We start from the raw sequence: 23,135 nt of genomic DNA on the forward strand, positions 1-23,135 counted from the left end.
GCAGTTCTCTTCCCCCATTGGAATTCAATTTTTTCATTTCTAAAAAGTGCACTTGTTGTATCTTAGGACCTTTTATGATAACATGATTTGACTGTACTATAAGCTTGTATTTTCCTCACATTGTTTATAATGTGATTATAATGATTGTCAGAGTCTGAGAGAGGTTAGACTGTGGTACTGACTTGGACCTTCTCCTTACAGACCACAACCTACACCCGCCGGGGCCATGGGACATGTACCAGCCCAGGTTGCTCCTTTACGTATGTCACCAGGCACAAACCACCTAAATGCCCTACCTGCGGTAACTTCTTAGGAGGGAAGTGGATCCCAAAGGTAAGATCCAGCCACCATTGGTGCCGTGGAAGCTCTACATAGTACTCTTCTTCTTGCTCTTAGAAATAGGTGACTTGAAACAAAATTAGTATTCACTTTTGTTTTTTTTTTTTACTATACAATTAAATCATTTTCACTGTAGACAATTTGTGTGAAAAAGAAAAAAAAAACAAAGTGAAATGTCATTAATAATCTATCCAAAAAACAGCCATTATTAGTTAACTTTTCAGTGTATTTTCTTCCAGTCTTATTTCTGTGAATATACAGTTCTCTTTTCTTGCTTATTTTCATTTATTGTGTCATGACCATAAATATTTACAAAATTTGTCTGTAATGGCTTCATAATTTCCCATGACTGATCACTGTATGTTAATTTATTTCCTGTTAAGGTTGAATTTTAACAATCCACCCACCACACTGCTTATTATTCAGATGTGTAGCTCACATCTTCTCAATCCTTAGCTTAAAATTCTTCTCATTTCCTTTAGCTCCTATGAAGAATGGAAGTCCTTAAACTAATATTCAAGGCCTTCCATAATCTGTCTCTAACTTTCCAAAATTACATCACACTGGCCCTCCCTCTTCCCCTCTCTTATAGCCGAAGTAGTCAGTTGGTCCCCTTTGTTTCTGATGTGAATATATAAACATGGTTCATGGCTTATTGTAAATATTACTTCTTCCATGAAACATTTCTGTGTTCCTTTGGGACAGAATGAATGACTTTGCCTGTACATATGCCAGTAAAGGCATGTGCCTTTATTCAGCAGTTTATCACCATTTAACAATAATTTCGGTTTTGTGTCACATTATTAGCTCCTTAATTTCCTTTGCAGCTCTGTGGTCCTTGCCCACAGGAGATGCTCAATAAATAAATGAGCATCATAACCATGTCCCTGTTAAGTTCAGTTCAGCATGTGTTTTGTTACCTGTTGTGTGCTTGGCACTGACTAGATAAAACATACATACTATCCACATTTTCTGTAAGACTGTAAATTACTTAGGGCCAAAATGAGTGAAATAGACTCATTTTTGAGTAAATTTTAAAGTAGTTGACGAAGAATTATGTTTGTAGGGACTGAGATGGTCAGGTAAGATCTTGTAGAGGAGATGGGTCTTGAAGTATCAGTAGAATTTGGGTAGGTAGGAAAGGAAGGTGAGCTATTTTCATGACAATAGCTTTGGCTAGGAATGAGTTTATTACGGGTTTAACTCAACATAGTTCAGACTTATATAGAGAAAACTTACAGAGCAGCGTACCTATAAAATTCCTCTGAGGCAGTTTCCAGAAGATCTCTTTGAGAAATACCGGTGGTGACTTTTGCCCTCTGGATTAGTGTTAGAGTTCAGGGGTGGCATCAATTCTAGAAGATGGAATAGGGTAATAATTAAGAATACAATTCTGGACTCAGCTTCTGCAGTTCACATTTTTGCTTCTCAGGTTTATAGCTGTGTAATCTTGACTAAGTCATTTTACATATGTATTCCTTGGTTTAGGTTTTCTCTCAGCCATAAATAGAAAAGTAATAATGGTGTCCACTTCATTAGAGTTGTTGGAGGGGTCAAATGAGATTGTGCATGTAAAGTGGATGGCACGATTCTTGATAAGTATTAAATCCTCAATAAATATTTGCTGTTACCATCCTTATTGGCAGCAATATAATTACTGTATCTACTGTTAGTATTAATGCTACTACATCAAAGGTCAGGGAGGACTTGTGTCTCTTAGGGGGAGTTTTGTTGAGATTGTTATGCTCATCTTCTCTAGTATGCCTCTGAAGCCATTCAGTTTATTTTTACTCTGTTCCCCCCAAATGCACTTCCCAGCTGCAGTAGGGTAATTGAATTGGATAATAATTGAAACCCTTCAAGGCCCCCTTCTCACTGATGCACAGAAGGTTTGTTAAATGACCTTATTTCCTGTGCTTTTGCATGGAAGGGTCTAAGTGATTGTGGTGGGCTTGTCTTTTCCTTCTAGTTCTGATTTTGCTTTAGTTTCCTGTTTTTCATTTCATGTCTTTCTTTTATTTTTCCTTTGATCAAAATGACCTTTGAGCCATGGTTTTCTTTCTGAGAATCAAGCTCATGGCATGATAACAATTTTTATTTTTAGCTGCTTGCTCCATTACCCGATCCTGCATTTGACATTGCTAAGCCAGATTTTTATTTTTGCCAAAAATTTTTTTTAAAAAACCACCATGTAAAGAGTAAATAACGTGCTTTTTAGATGTCATAGGAACAGAGTAAATACATAAGAAAAGAGGTTAATGCTTTAGCATCAATGCACTTAGAATTTTAGAAATAAAAGTAACCTTGGTTGTCATTTAGTTCAGCTCTTTCAGTTTACAGCTGAAAAAAAATAAATTCAAGAGAAGTAACTTGTTGTGTTCACAAATATTTATGCCAGTGCCATTTCTACCAAACTATACTTTCCATGTATTGCTGTATAGTTTAGCTGCAGAATCCAAGATTTTTTGAATTCTGATTTTTGAGGAAGCAAGTATAAATAGTTTTTAAAACTTCCAAATGTGCCATGCTGGTCAGGAAATGACTCACCTTTTCTTATATTGTTCTAGAGTTCATACTGGCTAAAATTAGCTCAAGAAATGTATGGCACAGTTCCCAAGGAGTTGAATGGAACAAAAAGTGGTGTTGAGGACTCTTTAGTTCAAGGCTTCACATTTATGGGCTCTTTAATGACAGTGTTTGAGATCTCTTTGAGTGGGAAGAGCCTGGTTGTATTTGCCTTCTGTATTAAAAGAAGGTGACATCTAGAAGGATAGGCTGATTTAAGGAAATGTAAAATCCCTAGGTAGAATTTTCTGCTCTAAGTGCTTAAATTATCCAGTCTTCCTGCAAATGATTTTTATCTATAATACCCTATTTATTGGGCAGTGTTTTTTGCAAAGATCTCATCTCAGGCATTTAGTTTACTCATTCCCTACTTTTCTGCTGACTTTTTCCTATTCTGCAGTAAATCAACTCTGTGCAGTTTGATGGAATTTTCTCTGTATTTACTCATGTCTTCATAGGCTTTCATGTTTTAGAACATGAGGCTGTTTTACTGGAAATTTTTAGAGGTCATCTGTAATTGGTTCTTGACTAGGGGTGGTACACTGCCCAGGGGTCTTTGGGTATATGTAGGGGTTTTGGTAGTCAAGACTGGGAGATACTATGGACAGTTATTCCCGCACAGCGAGGAATTGGACCATCCAAAATGCTGTAGTCCTCCAGTTGACAAATAACAGAGTCTAACCCTCTCTTATTTGATAATGGGGAAATGGGGATTCAGATGAAATTTGCCTAAGATTACATAACTAATTAGGAGTGGAGCGAAGTCTAGATGTAATCTAGCTTTTATATTTTATGCCTCCTAATTTACAGTGCTTTACACTGTTCATTATATACTGTTCACCTACCTAGAGACAGTGTTTAAAAGAAATCATATATATGTACATAAATATTTATATGTACTATTATTTTCACATAATAGTGAAATAGTGCTCACTAGATAAAGAAATTTTTTAAAGTAGGTCTGTCTTGATCATTAAGGAAATGCAAAACCACAATAAAATACCACTTCCTACCCACAAAGATGGCTAGAATTAAAAATGGAAAATAACAAGTGTTGATGATGATATGGATAATTTGGAACCCATATGCATTGCTGCTAGGAATGTAAATTGGTGCTGCCATCGTGAAAAATGGTATGATAGGTCCTCAAAATGTAAAACATAGACTTACCATTTGAATCAGCAGTTCCCATCTAGATATGTGTCCCAAAGAATTGAAAACAAACACCGAGAGATATTTGGACATCAGAGTTCATAGCAGCATTATTCACAATAGCAAAAAGTGGAATTAACCCACATGTCCATCAACAGGTGAATAGTGAATAAACAAAATAGTATATACATACAATGGAATATTATTCAGCCATAAAGATGAAGTTCTGATACATACTGCAATGTGGATGAACCCTGAAAAGATTATGCTAAGTGAAATAAGCCAGACATAAAAGGATGAGTATTGTATAATTCCCCTTATATGAGGTACCTGGAATAGGCAAATTCATATAGAGAAAAAGTTGAATAGAGTTTACCCAGGACTGGAGGGAGGGAGGGAAGAAATGGGGACTTATTGCTTAATAGATACAAAGTTACTGTTTGGAATGATAAGAAAGTTCTGGGAATGGTGGAAATGGTCACACATCCTGTGAATGTACTTAGTGCCGTGAACTGTACATTTAAAAATGGTTAAAATGAAAAATCTCAAGTTATCTATCTTTGACCACGATATAAATTTTTTTTAGAAGTATATCTGTCCAAGATAGCAGCTGCTGTTTTTAGTAAATTCGAATATTTTCTAGCTTGTGGTTAACATGTATGAGTTAATTTCATCCAATGAGAAGTTTATGGCACAATATGTCAGTCTTAAGACTCACCTGAAAGTTTTTGGCACACATGATAGCAATTTTTCCAAGGGGATTGTAAGCTTTGAGTTTATTCCCATGAAATTGTGATCACAGTGGGATTCACTGAATCGCGTAGAGGGACCACTAAGAGAAATAACCTAGGCTTTTTAGGCCCGCTATGGTTTATGTCAACTTCTTTCTTGATACTGAGAAGTTAGGCTTTGAACAGTTAAAAGTAAAACTAAAAATTGACAGCATTTGTTTGGTGAAACAGAAAGAAGCATGTTGGTAAGAAATTTGTTAGAGGGAGAAAGAGCTTTATCCTAACTCAGGTGTTTAATACTAAGTACTAAATTCAGGTCCCTTTCATTTAGTATAAACTCTAAGTCAGAAGACCTAGAGTCAGGCCAGTTTTAGTACCTGGAACCTTAAGTTAGCCTTTTCCTTTCTTGGCCCTCAGTTTCGTTATCTATTGCTCATTATTGTTATGAGGATTGAATGAGAGCATATTTGTGAACTTGTTAAATGTAAAATGCCATATGCATACAAGGTATTCTTATTTTTCCTAGGAAAAGCCAGCTAAAGTCAAAGTGGAGTTGGCTTCTGGTGTCTCTTCCAAAGGCTCTGTGGTTAAAAGAAATCAACAGCCTGTTACCTCTGAGCAGAATTCCTTTAAGGAAAATGCCTCTACACTGACTTTGGAGAACTTAGAAGCTGTAAGCCAGCTCCTAAGTGTAGCCCCTCCAAGAGAAGCAAGTGAGGAGAATGAGTGGGAGGAAGTGATCATCTCAGATGCCCATGTTTTGGTCAAGGAAACTCCTGAAAATCGTGGTACAGTGGTCACTAAGGCACCAGTCGTCAAGAGGGGTGTGCAACCTGAGGTCACCTTGGGGACAGCTGAGAATGTCAGTCCTGGGCAAGACATACCACCATCAGCTGATGAGACCAGCACTCCCAGTCCACTCCCTGCTTCTAAAAAACCTACAGGGTAAGCCAATGCATTTATTTGTTATAGGAATATTTTAGAATAGCAGCTTTGGAAGTGCCCTATAATTGTTTTAGCCACTATCTTTACAGATAATGAATGGTTCCTATTTTAGAGATAAAGAAACTAAGACCTAGAAACGGGGAATGATTTGCCTTCCGTCTCACATTTTGCTATCCATGCACTGCTGTCAGGTTCCCTGTACATCTTTTCTTGCCACTCTCCCTAAAGTTTTTATCAAGTTTATGCTGGTACGAACAATGGGCAGTGTTATAAACTATGAGTTCTCAATTCTGGACACTGGATTTGGAAAGAGACGATTCATTAAGGCACCCTAAAGAAAAAATCCTGGCCTGGTGGGCAGAGAACTCATTCTAGATATGACTCTGAGTGACCTTGTTTACTTCATGCCTTTGACTTCAGTTCTCTCCTCTGAAAAATCTTGAAATTGAAATTAAAAAAAAAAAGAAAGGCTGACTGTACAGACTGAAAAAGATCGTGTATAAAGCACACAGCCCAGAGCCTTGCAAATAGGAGGAGATAAGTAAATGTGGGCTACCCCACTCCGCCCCTTTCCCTCCTTTGAGGCTCAACTTAAAACTGAAGTCCCTTATTTATTTTTTTCTTCTTTGTTAGAGAATTTGTAGGTTTAAGAACAATCATACAAAAAATACAGGAGTCCCATATACCATCCCACCACCAGCACCTTGCATAGCTGGGAAACATTTGTACAATTGATGATAGCATGTTTTTATAATTGTACTATTAATTAAAGTCCATGATTTAACTTAGCGTTCACTGTTTGTATAGTATATGTAGTTTCATAGATTTTTTAAAAAAATTTTTCTATCACGTATGCAATGTGATGTTTCTCCTTTTAATCATATTCAGACATATCTTTCAGTCCTGCTAATTGCTTTCACAACATTGTGCTGCAGTCACCACCATCCATTGCCAAAACATTTTGATCATTCCAAATAGGAATCTTGTACATTTTAAGCCTTGACTTCCCATTCCCTAGCGCCATCCTGTCATCTGGTAATCTGTATTCTAGATTCTGACTCTGTGAGTTTGCTTATTCTAATTGTTTCAAATCAGTGATATTGGATAATATTTGTCCTTTTGGCTCTGGCTTATTTCACTCAACTTGATGTGTTCAGGGTTCATCCATGTTGTCACGTGTATCAGAGCTTCATTCCTTTTTATGACTGAAAAATAATATTTCATTGTATGTATATACCACATTTTATATATCCATTCATTTGTTGATGGATAGTTGGGTTGCTTCCATCTTTTGGCAATTGTGAATAATGCTGCTATGAATATCACTGTGCAAATATCTGTTTGAGTCCCTGCTTTTAGTTTGAAGGTCTTTAGTTTCATGGCAGTTGTTATCAACCAAAAATGACCCCCTCCCTTCCCAGAGAACATTTAGCAATGTTTGGAGAATTTTAGTTTGTCACACTGGAGGAGAGGGCTGGTGCTCCTGGCATCTAGTGTAGAGGCCACGGATGCTCCTAAATATCCTATAATTCACAGGATGGCCTCTATGACACAGATTATCCAGCCCCAAACGTTAATGGTGCCAAGGTTTAGAAATCCTAGTTTTTAAAATTTATTATTGAATAGATAATGCATTCACATGATTCAAAACTTAAAAAGTACAAGAGATATACCCTGAAAAAATCTCCCTCCTTCCTGTCCTTCAGATACCCTTTTCCATTTCCCAGAGACAGTCAATATACCCAACTTTGTGTATGTTTTTAGGAATAATTCCAGGTGCCCCTACGTGGGACATGACACCGGGGTGAAGGTCTCCCTTGCAATGTGGAACGTAACTCCCAGAGATGAATCTGACCCTGGCACCATGGGATCAACAATGCCTTCCTGACCAAAAGTGGGGAAAAAATTGTAACAAATAAGATATCAGTGGCTTAGAGAGTTCAAAATAGAGTCAAAAGGCTATTCTGGAGGCTCTCTTACCAAGCTTCAGTTAGGCTGCTTATTAAGTTTGCCAAACCCCAACCAAAATGATTCCTGCCAACCCTAAAGAACACCTAGGCCTTTATCTGATATTCTACGAAGCTTCCATGCACTATGATTACTTTCCAGAAACCTACACTCTCCACATGGGTTCCTAGGCCAGATTAAGTCCTGAAATCCAGAGGGGCCAGCCTCTCTAGAATATCAACTAGTTCCATTCCCTATTCCGGATTATCAACAGCCCTTTCCAGCATGAAAAAAGTAGAATGAGCATAGCCCCAGTACCTCTAAAGATTGGGAGAAAGATCAAAGGAGATGGTGGAGTTATAACAGAAGATAGGATTAACAAACAAGTTGTGATTGCTGAATCATTATATTGATATTTCTCTTAGTCTAGTGTCTTGAAGCCTCTAAAAATAAAAACCTGAAAGTGTGGAATTATAACGCATACTAAACTCTGAAATCTGTTCTGCAACTAAATATTGCAGTTTGCTTTAAAATTTGCTTTTTTGTGTATCTTATTTTTCACAATAAACAACAAAAATTGAAAAAAAGGTAATTCTGAGTGTATACAAATAAGTGTATGCATTTTTCCCACTTTTTAAATATAAATGACAGCATAATATACATAATTCAGCATTTTGCTTTTTTTTTAAAAAAAGGCTTAAAATGTAGTTTAATAAGTTGATGCTGTGTAACTGCTCCATTTCTAAGAAAAACTCCAAATTTCAGGTATCAGAGACAAACATGGTACACCAATAAGAAATGCACAGCATAACTACCTAAGATAGGTAAGGCTCAGAGCTACTGTCAGATCTTCAGCTTTACAGCAACCCTGTTCCCAAGATTGTACCAATCCTATCAAGAAAAGCTGTGAACAGCAACATCATAGACACAGAAAGGGCCATTCCTAAGCAGTCCTCACCCAAGGAAAAGATGGATGCAAGTTACCACAAGACATTTTTAAAGATAGACTAGTATGAAAACCTATGAGAAAACTTCTTTAGAACATGAAGGTATAATAAATGGGATGTTACAGAACCACATGTATGCTCTCTATGACTCTGGGCATTTGCCTGAATTCTGACCTGGGAATAAATGAAGTAATGGGGCTAAGGTTGCTGGGTAATGTTTGGTTTTTGTGGCATATATGGCAGTGCCTTAGGTTGGGGAACAGGGAGTGTAAGAATGAAAAAGCAAACAGAACACATGGACAAAGAATGGAATGATCAGGACTAATGGGGCTCTAAATGGATCCATTTTTGCCATGGTCCCCCAGGTCTTCGACATCAATAACATTTGAGACTTCAGGAATGCACCACACAAAATTGATTTGTTAAATAATATACCATACTAGGGTGATGCCATTGTGGCTCAATGGCAGAATTTCCCCCTACCATGCCAGAGACCCAGGTTCAATTTCCAGTGCCTGCCCATGTGAAAAAAATAAATAAATAAAATAATATGCCATACTAAATTGATTTGCTAAATACCTCTCTCCCTTGCCCTAGGTCTCCCTAGAGTAGTTCAGAGAGGGGAAACCTAACTATTGGGAAGAATCCTTAACAGTCATCCAGGGAAGAATTCTGATGAGTCCCAAAAGGGTCCTTCTTTTAAGGTTTTTGGGAACAAGATACTGCAACTTTATTAGTATCAGCGACATTTGTTTGGAGCTCCATGGTTGAATGTAGGAGAGGTTCCACCAGTTGCCAAAGCATTCAGTTGTTGGTAGGGTCATTCTCAAGGTTCTGTGTGGCATCATACAGTTTTTTTTTTTATTATTTAATAATATATTTTGGCAGTGATTCTGTATCCTTAAAGGATAAAGTATGCACTTTCCAAACCTTTTAGTCTGGAGCAGACAAGTCACTTTAGCAGGTGTTGATTGACGCTTTCAGTGGTTCAGGCCCTGTGCTCAGCATTGGAGGGCAAAGAGGAAGAAAACAAGGATCCCATCCTCCAGGTTTTCTAAGCCACCCTCATGTGGAAGATAAACTTCATATGTAATTTTATATATGTAAGTACTCTGATTAGAGGCAGATTAAATGTTATAAATGACAACAACAGCTGTTGGTATCACTATAGGACTGTTTTGTACTTCTGTTTTATCTTCATAATGATTATAGGTTATTAATATTCCACTTCACATATTAGGAACTTGAAGTTAACCGAAGAGTGAAATTACTTGCCTTAGGCCACACAGCTACTTAGTAATTGTATTTAAACCCAGTCTGTCTAACTCCAAAGCCAGGCCATTTAACCATGACACCATTCTTTCACAAAGTGCTATTTGGAGATTGTACTTTGGGTTTCTTCCCTTTGACCCAGAGTATCTAGGAGACTTTCCTTGTTCTTTTTTCTCAGAGTTGACCTGCTCACCCCTGGGCCCAGAGCCCCAGAGCTTAAAGGCAGAGCACGGGGCAAGCCCTCGTTACTGGCTGCAGCAAGACCCATGAGAGCAATTCTCCCAGCCCCAGCTAGTGTGGGGCGAGGCAGCACCATGGGAATGCCCAGGGCCAGGCAGGCCTTTCCCCTGAGCGGTAAGGGCTGGGTCAGACCCAGAAGGAGGGGCTGTCTTATGGGGAGGGAACAAAGGGGGGGGTTGAGAATGGGGTGACTTGGGGAGACATCTGAATGCACTTAAGTCACCAGTTTGCTCCTGGTTCTCTTAGATAAGACTCCCTCTGTGAGGACTTGTGGCCTGAAGCCCAGTACACTGAAACAGCTGGGCCAGAGCATCCAGCAGCCATCTAGCACCGGTGAGATGAAGGTAAGACCCATCATTCCCCAGAGTAGAGGCTACCCTGGGGGTCTGAGCTATTCTTAGAAGATAAGACTTCCATTTAGTGTGACAAAGTCATAGGCAAGGGGTAGACCTTAATTTTTATACTGGTAGACCTCTGGAGGAAGTTTTAACATGAATGATTTGTCTATTTTTTTAGTAATTTCTTTCTCTTATTGTAAAATGAATGCATATGTAATTTTAAAAATTTCTTTTTTTGTGTGTGTGTGCATGTTTTTAAACTTTTTATTTAGAAATAATTAAAAACTTACCAAAAACATTGCAAGAATAAAATAGTTCAAAGAACACCTATATACACTTTACCCATAGTCAACTCTTAGTAACATATTAACCCATTTTGCTTTTATTGTGCTATGCTCTCCCCCCTCCCTGTGTGTATGTATAAAATATATGTAATTTACGGGTAAGTTATGTGACTGTTTTCTACTTATGCTTTATTCTGTTAGTAGGACATTGACACAATATGTTAATCTACTGTTGGTATCCCTTTTTTTTTTTCAGTTTTACCCACTTATGTCCTTTTATAGCATTTTTCTCTCCAGAGTAGAATTTTGTCTAAGATCAGATATTGCATTTAGTTGTCATGTCTTTTTAACCTCCTTTTAAAAATATGTATGATTTTTGTAGAAGGTTTAGAAAATTCAGGCAAAGCTGAAATAAGTCCTTCCATAACAACGTGGTATGCACTCTTTCAGCTTTAAAGGCTTTTCCTGCATTTGTGTATATTTATTTTTTAATATAGTTTTTAAAAAATGTGGGCTCTTCACATACTGCTTTGTAGACTGTATTTTTCATTCAGTTTGTCTGTTTTTACATCATAGCTCAGAAAACATGTGCATATATATACACATTAAAAGCTTAATGAAGTTATATCTTTAGTACATGCAAGTTTCCATTTCTGTTTGCAAAATGTTGATTTCGATCCATTAAATTAATTTCAAGACCCCTCAGTGGGTTATGACCTGCAGTTTGAATAACACTGCCATAGACCACGTTGGAACAGAAGAATCAGTCTTCCATCTCCCTTATGCTCTCTTTGTCAGGTGACTTCATTTGACAATTCTAAATTGATTCTGACAGCATCAACTGACTTTTACTTTGAGGGCCACTCAGTTTGTCACCCACATGTGGTGGCAGCTCTTATGGTATGGAGCATAAAGTTCAGTAGCTTTGTAGATTTCCAGCCCCCTAGATTCCCTTCATGTGTACTCTGTCACTGGTGTAAACTCCTAATCTTCTCTGTAAATAGCCCCCTTTTGACTAACTACATTAGATATTTGTTAAAAGTTACAGTCCTTTTGCTAGTCTTAACCCAGTAAGTTATATGAGTCTTATTTTCTGAAGATCAACCTAAATTCGGTATTACAGAATAATTTTTAATTTGGAATATGTATTTTATGTTTTAAATTATATAAATAATATCTATATTCCTTATAGGACATTTGAAAATTTTACTGGTAGTGGTAAGAGGGGAGAAAATAACCATAATCTTCCTGTCACCCGTGATATTTTAGTGAATAGTCTCTCAGAGCTTTTTCTGTGCCATCACTATTCAACCATGTATCATGTGTGTATCTATTGTATGCTTTTATCACTTAACAATAGTTTGCAAATCTATTTAAATCTGTTTCTGCCATACAGTGTTAGATACTGCACAGAAGAGTGTTGCAGCCCAGGACTTGAAAGTAATATTCAACCTTTGGTTGGCTGGGTAACTGCTGATTGGCAGCCAGGAGGGCCCATTGGGAGCATATCTGTCAAATTTTCCAGGAAACTATTTCTTAAAGCTGTTTTAGGACACAGAACCTCAGGAGTTTGGCTGAGGTTCAAAAGCACTAAATAGTTTGTTCTGATCCACAGCTACCAAATGGCCCGGCCAATAGGATGTCTCAAGTGAAAGTTGTAGAGGTCAAGCCTGATATGTTTCCTCCGTATAAATACAGCTGCACTGTCACATTGGTATGTTTGTGGCGCGTGGTGGGTTGACATGAGGCGGCTTTGATTTTTGTAGTTGAGAATGAGTAGGGGCAAGGGTAGTTAAGGAAGGGTGAGAGTAGGGTGAGATTTAGAACACTGATGCTGAAGGGCCCAGCACTGATACAAGTAACAACTAGTGGATGAATCTGTGAAATTGTTATTATTGCTTTTTTTCTAGGTGAGATCTGTTAAGTACAGGCCAGTGAGATTAAGGTGTTTTTATTGAGAGTAGTCAGAAATAGAATCCCATCCAGCTTTAATATGTAGCACTTTTTAAACCTTTTAGCCTAGAAAGTGTGTTTCATAGATGAGTTAGGGGAATGCTGGGTTTTTTCCACCTTAAAACAGTCATATTCAATACTAGTACCTTAAAACATTTGAGAAATTTTTTAGTAAAGCAGCTTATTTTCTTTGTTTAGCCTAGCATTTCTGCCCCCTTCTCCTTTTCTTTTTTAACATGACACACATTAATGTACTCATAAATGAATGGGTGGCTCTGAGTTCTTCCTTTTGCAAGGTAAGCATCATGGAACAGCGTAATGAACACTAGACAATAAAAACACCTAGTCCAAGACAGTACAACGGTGGCTTAGTGGCAGAAATCTTGCCTGCCATACTGGAGACCAAGGTTTGATTCCCGGAGCCTGCTCATTCCAAAAACAAAAAGAAAGACCTAGTCCAGAAGTTTTCTGACTTGGCAATTAGTGTGCCATATGACCTTAGACAAGGCTCTTTCCTTCTCTGGTCTTCAGTTTCACCGTCTATGAAATGCTGCATTGGTTTAAATGGTCTCCTAGGGCTTCTCTTGCTCTTGTTCTATAATTCTGGTGGTCTTTAAGGAATCAGCCAGCCATATACCTTCTGGCAATTTCTCTGGTTGATTTGAGCACGATGCACAGATACTAAGAGAGCAGCTAGATTTTTAAAACTCTCACCTGATAAAGGCAGGTAGATTCAGAGTGGGTCATTCATTCATTTAGAAACTATTGAAAACCTACTATGTACCATGCCCTGTGCTGGGAATTTTAGTAGTGAACACAGCAGCACAGTATGCTGGGGTAATGCATAGTTCTGGCCTGAATCCTAAAGGGAATGTGCCTCTTTTAGAGATCTCATATTTCCTTTTCCAATGACCTAATTAATCATTGAATACTCTCAACCTAATTACTACTTCTCTACATCCCCACTCCCTACACTCCTTGGCCATAGAAAGACACTATCTTGTCTTCTTTTATTGTGGCCACTATTTGTGATATACCATCTGGTGAGAACTGCCCAGGACCCTCTCTTTAGCTAACTAGGACAGTAACTTGTCATAGGAACCTAAATGTCAGAGGTTTGAGGTTAAATAATCCAGAAGTTACAATTTGTTTTTGGACAGGGCTGGAAATCTTTAGTTCACTACAGTCTCTTGGATTCACAGCAGGCCTGCTTCACTCTGCCAGCTGCCAAGACTCTGAAGGCATTTGAATTTCTGACCCGTAAAAGTCAACTAATTTATTTACAGATGGAAAAAAGACCTGCAAAAATTATATGACCTACATTAAAATTTAAGGGGGATAACTCCAGAAAAGGTATCTTGCTTTAAGGTTCTTTGTGAGTTGGGCTAAGTCTGGTTTTGAAGCTGCCACTCTTCATTGATTTACTAATGACTGGCCAGGCTGGTTTTTGGCTCTGTCTAGGTGTAATTTAATTTTTATAGAATTGAATGTTAGTCTTATTTTTTTAGGATTTGGGCCTGGCTACATCAAGAGGCCGGGGAAAGTGCAAGAATCCCTCATGTAGCTATGTCTACACCAACCGGCACAAACCACGTATTTGTCCCAGCTGTGGTTTTAACCTTGCTAAAGACCGGACTGAGAAAACCACCAAGTCTATCGTGAGTTCCTTCCCAAGCACATCTCTTAGCTTTAGGTTGGACTTTCTTGGAAGAGCTGCTATAGTATATATAAAGGGGTATCTTAGTGCATCTCTTAGTTAGAGCCCCAGAACTGGAACCAGGTTATATGTTTTGAACCTGGACGAGTACCTTTTTCTCTCTTGGCCTCCTTGTGCTCATTGTAAGGTTAAGAGATTGGCCAAGTACCTGATCTCTGAGAACCTTCTAACCCAGTAGACCAAGAGTTTATTTACCAAAGAGAATGACAGCACAGGGTTTAAAATACAGTTCGAAAGAAGTGAGGGATGAAAAGATGCAATCTTTTCTTGGCTATGAAGCCTAGTGGAGAAATTGTAAGTTGATTTATTCTTTTAGTAAATAGAGAATGCTAATCCTAAGACTTTGTAGATTAAATCATTGTTTCTTTCTTACTAACCAAAATGGCAGACCTACTCACTAAAGTTGAACCAAAGTATATGGATAGTGAAACATGCTCCATTTGGTATCTTGGGCCTCCTTTAAAAAAAAAAAATTTAGAACTAGGGAATATGGGCATTTTCAGGGGTACTAAGGCAGTGAGTGAAATGGCTAGGATGGGGGTAAAAAGAAACATGTCCCTGATCTTTGTTGGGGGTAGGGAGAGGCCCATGGAACAGGTCAAGATCCGAGACAGAGATTGTTCCTGGAAGCCTCTGAGTTGTGTATAAAGTTACTTTATACCAGAAGCTACAAAGAATTAAGGATAAAATACTTTAAGTAGTACTTGTTTATAATCAGAAGCACCATGTGCTACATGCAGTATCTCATTTAATCCATATAACAACTCAAAATTAGTGATAGTATGTTTGTCCCCATTTCACAGGTAAAGAAATTGAAAAAGATTAAAGTGCCTTGGGTCACACATGTACCGGTGTTAAGTGTCATATCCAGAACTCAACCCAGGTGTGATATCCCCAAAGCCCATACCTAGTGCATGGGAGCTATTAGGTATGAATCTCTTATCAAGATGTGTATATAATCCTCTCATTTTACTGAAAAATAAACTGAGGCCCAGAGAGAAAACACTTAACCTTAAGTCATACATTGAGTTATTAACTGAGCTGGACAGAATCTTAGGTTTCCTACCTCTCGGTCATGGGCCCACCCTCTGCCGCTTGTAGATTTGTGTTATTTTGTCCTAGGTTGGCCTTTCTTGCCCTGGGGGTTTGGTGATCAATCCCTTTTCTTCTCAGGAGGCAAACTCACCACTCTCAGATGTGCTAAGTACCATGGAACCCCTGAGTGCAGCACAGAGGGAGATCCAGCGACAGTCCACACTGCAGTTGCTGCGCAAAGTCCTGCAGATTCCAGAAAATGAGTCAGAGCTGGCCGAGGTCTTCACCTTGATTCATGAACTCAACAGCTCTCGACTCATTCTGTCCAACGTGAGTGAGGAGACAGTCACCATCGAGCAAACCTCTTGGTCAAATTATTATGAATCTCCATCCACGCAGTGCCTTCTCTGTAGCAGTCCATTATTCAAAGGAGGACAAAAGTAAGCACCCCTTTCAGATTTATCCTGCCCCTAGCTGCCCCATCTCATTGACCCATATTGCCCCTTTCTTTAGACACCTCGGAAGCTATAACCTTTGAAGGTGTTATTCTCTGCTTTCCTTAGGTTTCCCTTACCTTTCTACTTACGAAATGTAACGAGATAATAATTAATTATCTGTATGTCTGTAGAAAATGCCTGTAAGCATTTAGAATTCAGTTTACACCTGGACCACCCAGCATAACGTTTGGGTTTGGGAGTTGAGTGGGATTGATTAAATTATGTAATAAATTGAGAGTTATGTTAACTTTCGGGGTGATTCCACAGACCAGATTTAACCAAAATGGAAGCACCTACCTAAAAAATTTTAGAACCCAAGCCCCACACTGCCTTCATTTGCCAATTGCATTAAAGTCTTGAGAATTTTGCCATTCATTATTGAGCTCTGAAACTGCATTAACAGGTTGATTTCCCTTTTGGTTTTTTTATCGTTGTTGGTGGTGGTGATGTTTTTGTTACTAGCTCCCTGGCTGGGCCCCAGGAGTGCTGGCTGCTGACAGCCAGCCGGCTGCAGATGGTGACTGCCCAGGTGAAGATGTGTCTAAACCCGCACTGTCTAGCCCTGCACAGCTTCATGGACATCTACACAGGTGAGTGCCAGCCTTTTCTTTAAAGCAGGCTTGAGAGCAGTTTCCATGGGTCACACCTCTAGTCCTTGAAACACTGACCCTTGTCTCAGATGGGGCTTCCAAGAAATGGGATTTTCCTCCCAGAATCTCAGCCCCAGAAGGTTACATTTATCTTTGAATTTAGAACACTATTATCAGGGATCTTTAAAACAAAATTTAATCTAAAGAATAACATTTTCATTGTAGAAGATAAGACAAGTGAAAATGAAAATTAGTAGTCCTACTGCCAGGAGATAAACACTTACCATTTTGCTCTCTAACCTTTCAGATGTGTTGACTCCATACATAAAATTGGTGCAGAAAACAGGAAAATATGAAAGGATTTGTATGTTTTTAGTTTTTTCTTTGGACAAAAGTAGTTTTGTGCTGGACATTGTTTTGGAACCTGCCCTTTAATTTTAGCAGAACATCATGATGGACATTTTCCTATGCCAACAAATGGAGAAATGTGTTACCATTTTTAAGGGGTTTATATACTCCATTGTATATTTCTGTTTATAATTGAATCTTGTATGCACCCTCAATTATTTCCTTTGGTAATACTACATATTCACCTTTTTCTCCCCTATTCATTCATCAACATCAAACATTTATTAAACACTCAACGTGTACCAGCCATTGAGAGAGTTTGATTGAATCCTAAATTTTGTATGGAGACTTGAGTGCTGAAGATTAAAGCGTGTTAGTTATTTATTCTCTTTGTTTTCAGAATCTTATGGTACCTTATTTTAAATTCATGCTTTTAATATTTCTGTGTATTATCAGACTGAGTTTGCACTAATTTACACTTTTGTGAGCAGTTAATGAGTGCCCATTTTCCTACAGTCTAGACAAGTTCTAAGGATTATAATTTTGGGGGTCCTTCCATTTTAATATGTATACAGTAAAATTTGCTTTTCAGTTGTACAGTTCTAGGAGTTCTGACAAAAGCATAGAGTCACATAACTGCCACCACAATCAATATCCAGAACAGTTCCGTCACCCCAAATGTTTCTTTTAAATACCATCCCTTTATAGCCAAGCTCAACTCTTAACCCTGTCAACTCTTTGATCTGCTCTCCGTCCCTATAGTTCTCTCATTTCCAGTATGTCATGTAAATAAAATTGTATAATGTATAGCTCTTTCTTTTTATTTTTATTGTGTAGCTTTCACAAAGCATAATGGTTTTGCTATTCATCCATACTGCTAGGTGTATCAGTAGTGTGTTCCTTTTTATTCTTGAAATTGTTTGCCATTTGTAGATGTACTGCAGTTTGTTTATCCATTCACTCATTCAACATGTTTGGGTTGTTTCCAAGTTTTGGCAGTTATGAATAGAGCTACTATAAAGATTCATGTACAGGTTTTTGTGTTTCTCTTGGGTAAATACTTAGGAGTTGGATTGCTGGGTCATATGGTAAGTGTATGTTTAATTATATAAGAAACTGCCACACTATCTATGAAAGTGGTTGCACCATTTTGCACTCCTAATGGCAGTGTATGAAAGCTCCAGTTTACTCCATCTACCAGCACTTGGTACTGTCTGTTTTTTTTTTGTTTGTTTTGTTCCTGAGTCATCAAATAGGTAATGTTGATATCTTATGGCTTTAATATGTATTTGCCTAGTACGTAATGATGTTGAGCAACTTTTCGTAAGTGTATCTGCTATCTATATCTTCTTCAGTAATATCTTTGGCCCATTTAATGGGATTGTTTGTTTTCTTACTGTTGAGTTTTTGTAGATATTCTGAATGCAAGTTCTTTGTCAGATAAGTGATTTTCAAATATTTTGTCTTCATGTATGGTTTTTCATTTTCTTGAAGAATCTTTCACAAAGCAAAAGCTTTAAATTATGATAAAAACCAGTTCATTGATTTTTTTTTCTTTTAGGGATGGGGCTGTTGGTGGTTTATTTAAGATCTTTTCACCTAACCAAAGATCACAACTACTTCTCATGGTTTTTTCTGGAAGTATTATAGTTTTATGGTTTATGTTTAGGTCTGTGATCCATTTTGAATTGATTTTTGCATGAAGTGTGAGATTAATTTTTTGGCATGTGGATGTCTAGTTGTGCTGAACCATTTGTTAAAAATCCTTTCTCAATTGAATTGGCTTTGCTGTTTTGTTGAAAATCACTTGACCATACATATGTAGATCTGTTTCTGGACTTTCTGTTCTGTTCCATTAATCTATGTTACTCTCCTTTTGTCTTGATTACAGAATTTGTGAGTTCTCCAACCTTGTTCATTTTCAAAATTGTTTTGGTTATTTTAATTCCTTTGTGTTTCATAATACATTTTGGAATCACCTTATTGATATCTATAAAAAATCCTGCTAGAATTTTAATTGGAATTGTGTTGAATCTGTAGATCAATTAGCAAAAATTTATTGGGTTTAACAATACTCAGTCTTCCAACCCATGATCATGGTCTATCTCCATTTTATTGGAGTTTCTTTTTATTTCTTTTCCACCAGTATTTTGTTCATTTCGCATACAGTTCTTGCATGTATTTCCTTAGATTTAGACCTGAATATTTCATTTTTTTTCAGTGCTGAATGACAATGTTTTAACTGTTTGTTGCGATACTATTAAACTATAGTTTGTTTTTATATATTGACCATATATCAAGGACCTTGCTAAACTCAACTTTTTTATCTCTAGGAGCTTTTCTGTAAATCAGTATTGTAATTTTTTCAAGTTTGTCAATTTGACAGGTGAAAACAGGTATATTCCTTCTTAATTTGTTGTATTTCTTTGATTACTAGAGTGTGAATATCTTTTTCATGACTCTTTATATTTTCTCTTTGTAAATGTTTCTATTCTGTAAAAATATGAGATTTTCTGACAATTTTTCCCCAATTTATCACTTGCCTTTTAAATTTGTTATGTGCTCTTTTGGACACAATGGGTTTTTTACTTTTTTTTTTTTTAATGTAGTCAGTTTTGATCGTCTTCCTTATGATTTCATCCTTTAGTATTGTGCTTAGAAAGGCCTTCCCCATTTCACTATACTCTTTAGTTGGTATACATATTCCAAAATCTGCTTATGTGCCATGTAAAATCACCCCTTCTTATTTGTGATTGCATTTAAATTGCATTTAATTTAAATTGCATTTAAATTGCAATTAAACTGACTGCATTTAAATTCCTCTGACTCTTTTATTCCAGGATTGGATGTAGGGCTGATTTTATAACCTTTCTTACATTCCCTACACATCCCTGACCTAAAGCATGCTCCTGGCTTTTCCTCATAGAGCAGTTGCATAAGAGTGATGTGACACCTTTGGTCTGGAAGACTGAGCTGGGTGGTAGGGAAATATGTAGTTTTTTGTATTTAAAAATATAAGAGTCAGCATTTTATATTATTTCATTACTTGCTTTTTTTCATTTAATAATGTATCATGGCAACATGACAGAGCATTCAAGGTCTACCTTTTTCTTCTAAATGATGCAAAGTTTCCTATGCTATGAATGCACCATAATTTATTTAGCTATTCTTCATTGATGGGCATTAGTTTGATTCTAATTTTTTCTTTTTTTTCTTTTTTTTTTTTTTTTTTTTTTTTAAGAGAGAGGGAGGAAGGGAAGGAAAGACAGAGAGAAGGAAGGAAGGAAGGGAGGAAGAAAGGGAAACATCTTTAAACATTTTCTTGTTTTATTATATTTTGTTTGTTTGTTTGTTTTTTACATGGGCTGGGGCCGGGAATCGAACCGAGGTCCTCCGGCATGGCAGGCAAGCACTCTTGCCCGCTGAGCCACCGCGGCCCGCCCTGATTCTAATTTTTTGCCATTGTGGTTGATATCTCAGTGAATTTCCTTGTTCCATTTTTTTTTTTTTTTGGAAATTTTTTTTATTAGAAAAGTTGTGGGTTTCTTGAACAATTGTGCATAAAATACAGGATTCCCATACACCCTCCCACTACCAACACTTGCATTGGTGTGGAAAATTTGTTACACTTGATGATAACACTTTTTTGATAATTCTGCTGTTTTTGGTGGGGGGCGGGTACCTAGTCTGGGAATCGAACCCCGGTCTCCTGCATGTAAGGTAAGCATTCTACCACTGAACCACCCGTGAACCCCCTGTAATTTTACTGTTTCTTAAAGGTAGTTACATGTGTTACAGTTGATGAAAGATTGTTAAAGTAATACTATAACTATTGTCCATACTTTACAAAGGGTTGTTTCCCCCATATTCCTGACCTATTATTAATGTTTTTTCCTGCATATTTTAATTTTATTGCTTACCTACCCTTATATTGGATAAGGAGAGTGTGTTTCTACAATCAAATGGTCAAACAATAAAAGCTATATAGTTATACAGTCATTATCAAAGATCAAGTTGTTGCCTCTTTTTAACCTTTCAGGACTCTTTAATGTGGGGAACAAGCTGCTAGTGAGCCTGGACTTGCTCTTTGCAATTCGCAACCAAATCAAGCTGGGAGAAGACCCCAGAGTGTCTATCAACATTGTTCTGAAATCGGTGCAGGAGCAAACAGGTAAAAGTAAAAGTTGGCTTCCTTCCTGTACCAAGGTTAGGCCTCAGCTTCTCAGGAATGGGCTGAGTAATGGGCTGTGATTGAAAGAGTCATTTTCAGGAGAGTCTGTTATTTTGAAAAAGAGACATTTTGATCTTTCAAGTTTTGGTGAGTCTTTGTTTTTTCAGCTTTTCTACTGTGAAACATATATACAAAGAAAAAAAAGAAAAAGCAATACTTTTCAAAGTATACTCCAATAAGCAGCTACAGAACAGATTTCATAGTTTGGTATGGGTCACCATTCCACAGTTTCAGGTTTTGCCTTCTAGCTGCTCCAAAACACTAGAGGCAAAAAGAAATAGCATTATAGTAATTCAACAGTTATACTCATTTGTTAAACCCTGTCTTCTCTGTTATAAATCCTTCTCCTTTAATCTTTTTCCCAATCCTTAGGGGTATTTGGACTATGCCCTTTCTAACTTTTTAATGTTGGAAAGGGGTGTTAATAATATAGGATAGGGAGATACAATTAGTCAATATTCTTGGAAAGACAGGCCCCTCTGGGTTTCAGGGCTGTCTAATCTTAGCGTGTGAACCTTTATTTATGGAGTCTCAGAGCCCTGGTGTTCTTTAGGGTTAATAAGAATGATGTTGGTTGAGGTTTGGCAAACCTTGGCAGTTAGCAATATCTAGCTGAAGCTTGTTAGAAAGAATGCCATACCTCAAGAAGAATAAACACTCCTCTGATTGTGGAGGAGAAAAGAATTTATTCACAAACTTGCAAGAGCTGTTGCCAAGTTGAACACAAAATGGTGGCTGTTGTGCCAAACAATAGAACGCCAAAATGGTTACGCCTGTGCCTCGCTCACAGACCCTCCCCTGTTTCTCTGCTGATTGGACACTCCAGAGGTTACAGCCTATCCGGATAGTCTAACTAACTCAAATTGCCCACAGGAGATTCCCACTTTTGATTATGCTTTATGTTTCAGTGACCCTGGCAATTACTTATTTAGACTTGTTTCTACCTGTTTGGCACCAATTCTAGGATTATGTTACAGGTGCTTTCCTCTGCCTGCAAAACCAGTTTGAGTTATTCTGCAGCCCTTTCCTTTGCTATCTTATATGAAAGTTATACTTAATTTTCTTACAAATCCCCTTTCTTTCTTTAGTTTTCACAATTTAGTCTTTCTTCAAACTTGATAAGAGCCTTTTCACATTCTTCATCATAGGGATCTTCCTCTCTAAGGGGGTTCTTGATGAGTCTCTGAACTAACCCTTGGACACATGGGATAATGTAGCACCTGAGTGCTGTAAGTACCCCAGCTATGATGGTTAGCATGGACAGTGCCATCCCTTTCCATCCCCCTAACCAGTTTTGTAACCATCTTGTGAGGGGTGTCATCAGTGCCTGAATTTTTCACCAATTCTTCAGATAAGGCCCTCAGACCTTGTAAAGCTTTGGTGATAGTTCCATTTGGGGCTGAATTATTGGGGAAAAATGTACAGCTACCTCCAACTGTAACACAAATGCCTCTCTTTTCAGCTAATATCATTTCTAGGGCCATCCTATTCTTCCATGTTATTTGTGCTTTTGCTTTCCTCTTACCTTTTTACAATTCACTATAACCAATGGCATGGCAGGGAAGGCCGTACAGCCAAGTAACTTGGTTTCTGCACTTAGCGGGCAGTCTGGGGAACACCCAGCCATCATTTGCACTGGCCCCTCAGCCAAACCCATCCATTGCCTGTCACTGGCACTGGTACCCACCCTCAGAGGGGCCAGCAGTTGTGCAGTCCTGGGAACCCTGGAGTGGGCCAGGCATGGTGGAGGGGGTTGGGGCTTTGAGGAGAGAACTGGGCAGGTTCTGAGCCTATGCTCTCAGCCCTGGTACCTCTGCCTTCCCTGGTCTGCCTGTGGCTCTGGTTTGCCAGCATTCCTGGGCTCAGCAGAGACCATGGGTCCTTCCATGTAGTAGTGACCAGCATGTAGTTAATGGCTATAGAGCTGCTAGGACTGACATGTGCCCCACAGCCACTGCAGGCAGGGCCTGTTCTCAGCGCATCTTTTCTGCTTCATCCTTGAGT

General features: G+C 38.0%; 1 protein-coding gene across 1 annotated transcript in view; it reads left to right on the plus strand.

Annotated features, from left to right (window-relative positions):
• HMGXB3 (HMG-box containing 3) overlaps positions 1-23,135 on the plus strand; it is an 85,513-nt gene that overhangs the window by 14,364 nt on the left and 48,014 nt on the right. The window contains exons 6-14 of the mRNA XM_077137392.1: positions 202-333; positions 5,314-5,732; positions 10,077-10,252; positions 10,385-10,482; positions 12,376-12,474; positions 14,222-14,371; positions 15,604-15,905; positions 16,425-16,552; positions 20,940-21,071. Coding sequence (XP_076993507.1) covers positions 202-333; positions 5,314-5,732; positions 10,077-10,252; positions 10,385-10,482; positions 12,376-12,474; positions 14,222-14,371; positions 15,604-15,905; positions 16,425-16,552; positions 20,940-21,071 — 1,636 coding nt within the window. The remainder of the gene's footprint in view (positions 1-201; positions 334-5,313; positions 5,733-10,076; positions 10,253-10,384; positions 10,483-12,375; positions 12,475-14,221; positions 14,372-15,603; positions 15,906-16,424; positions 16,553-20,939; positions 21,072-23,135) is intronic.

The sequence above is a fragment of the Tamandua tetradactyla genome, chromosome 20, assembly GCF_023851605.1.
Source record: "Tamandua tetradactyla isolate mTamTet1 chromosome 20, mTamTet1.pri, whole genome shotgun sequence".
In the NCBI taxonomy this organism is placed as follows: Eukaryota; Metazoa; Chordata; class Mammalia; order Pilosa; family Myrmecophagidae; genus Tamandua; species Tamandua tetradactyla.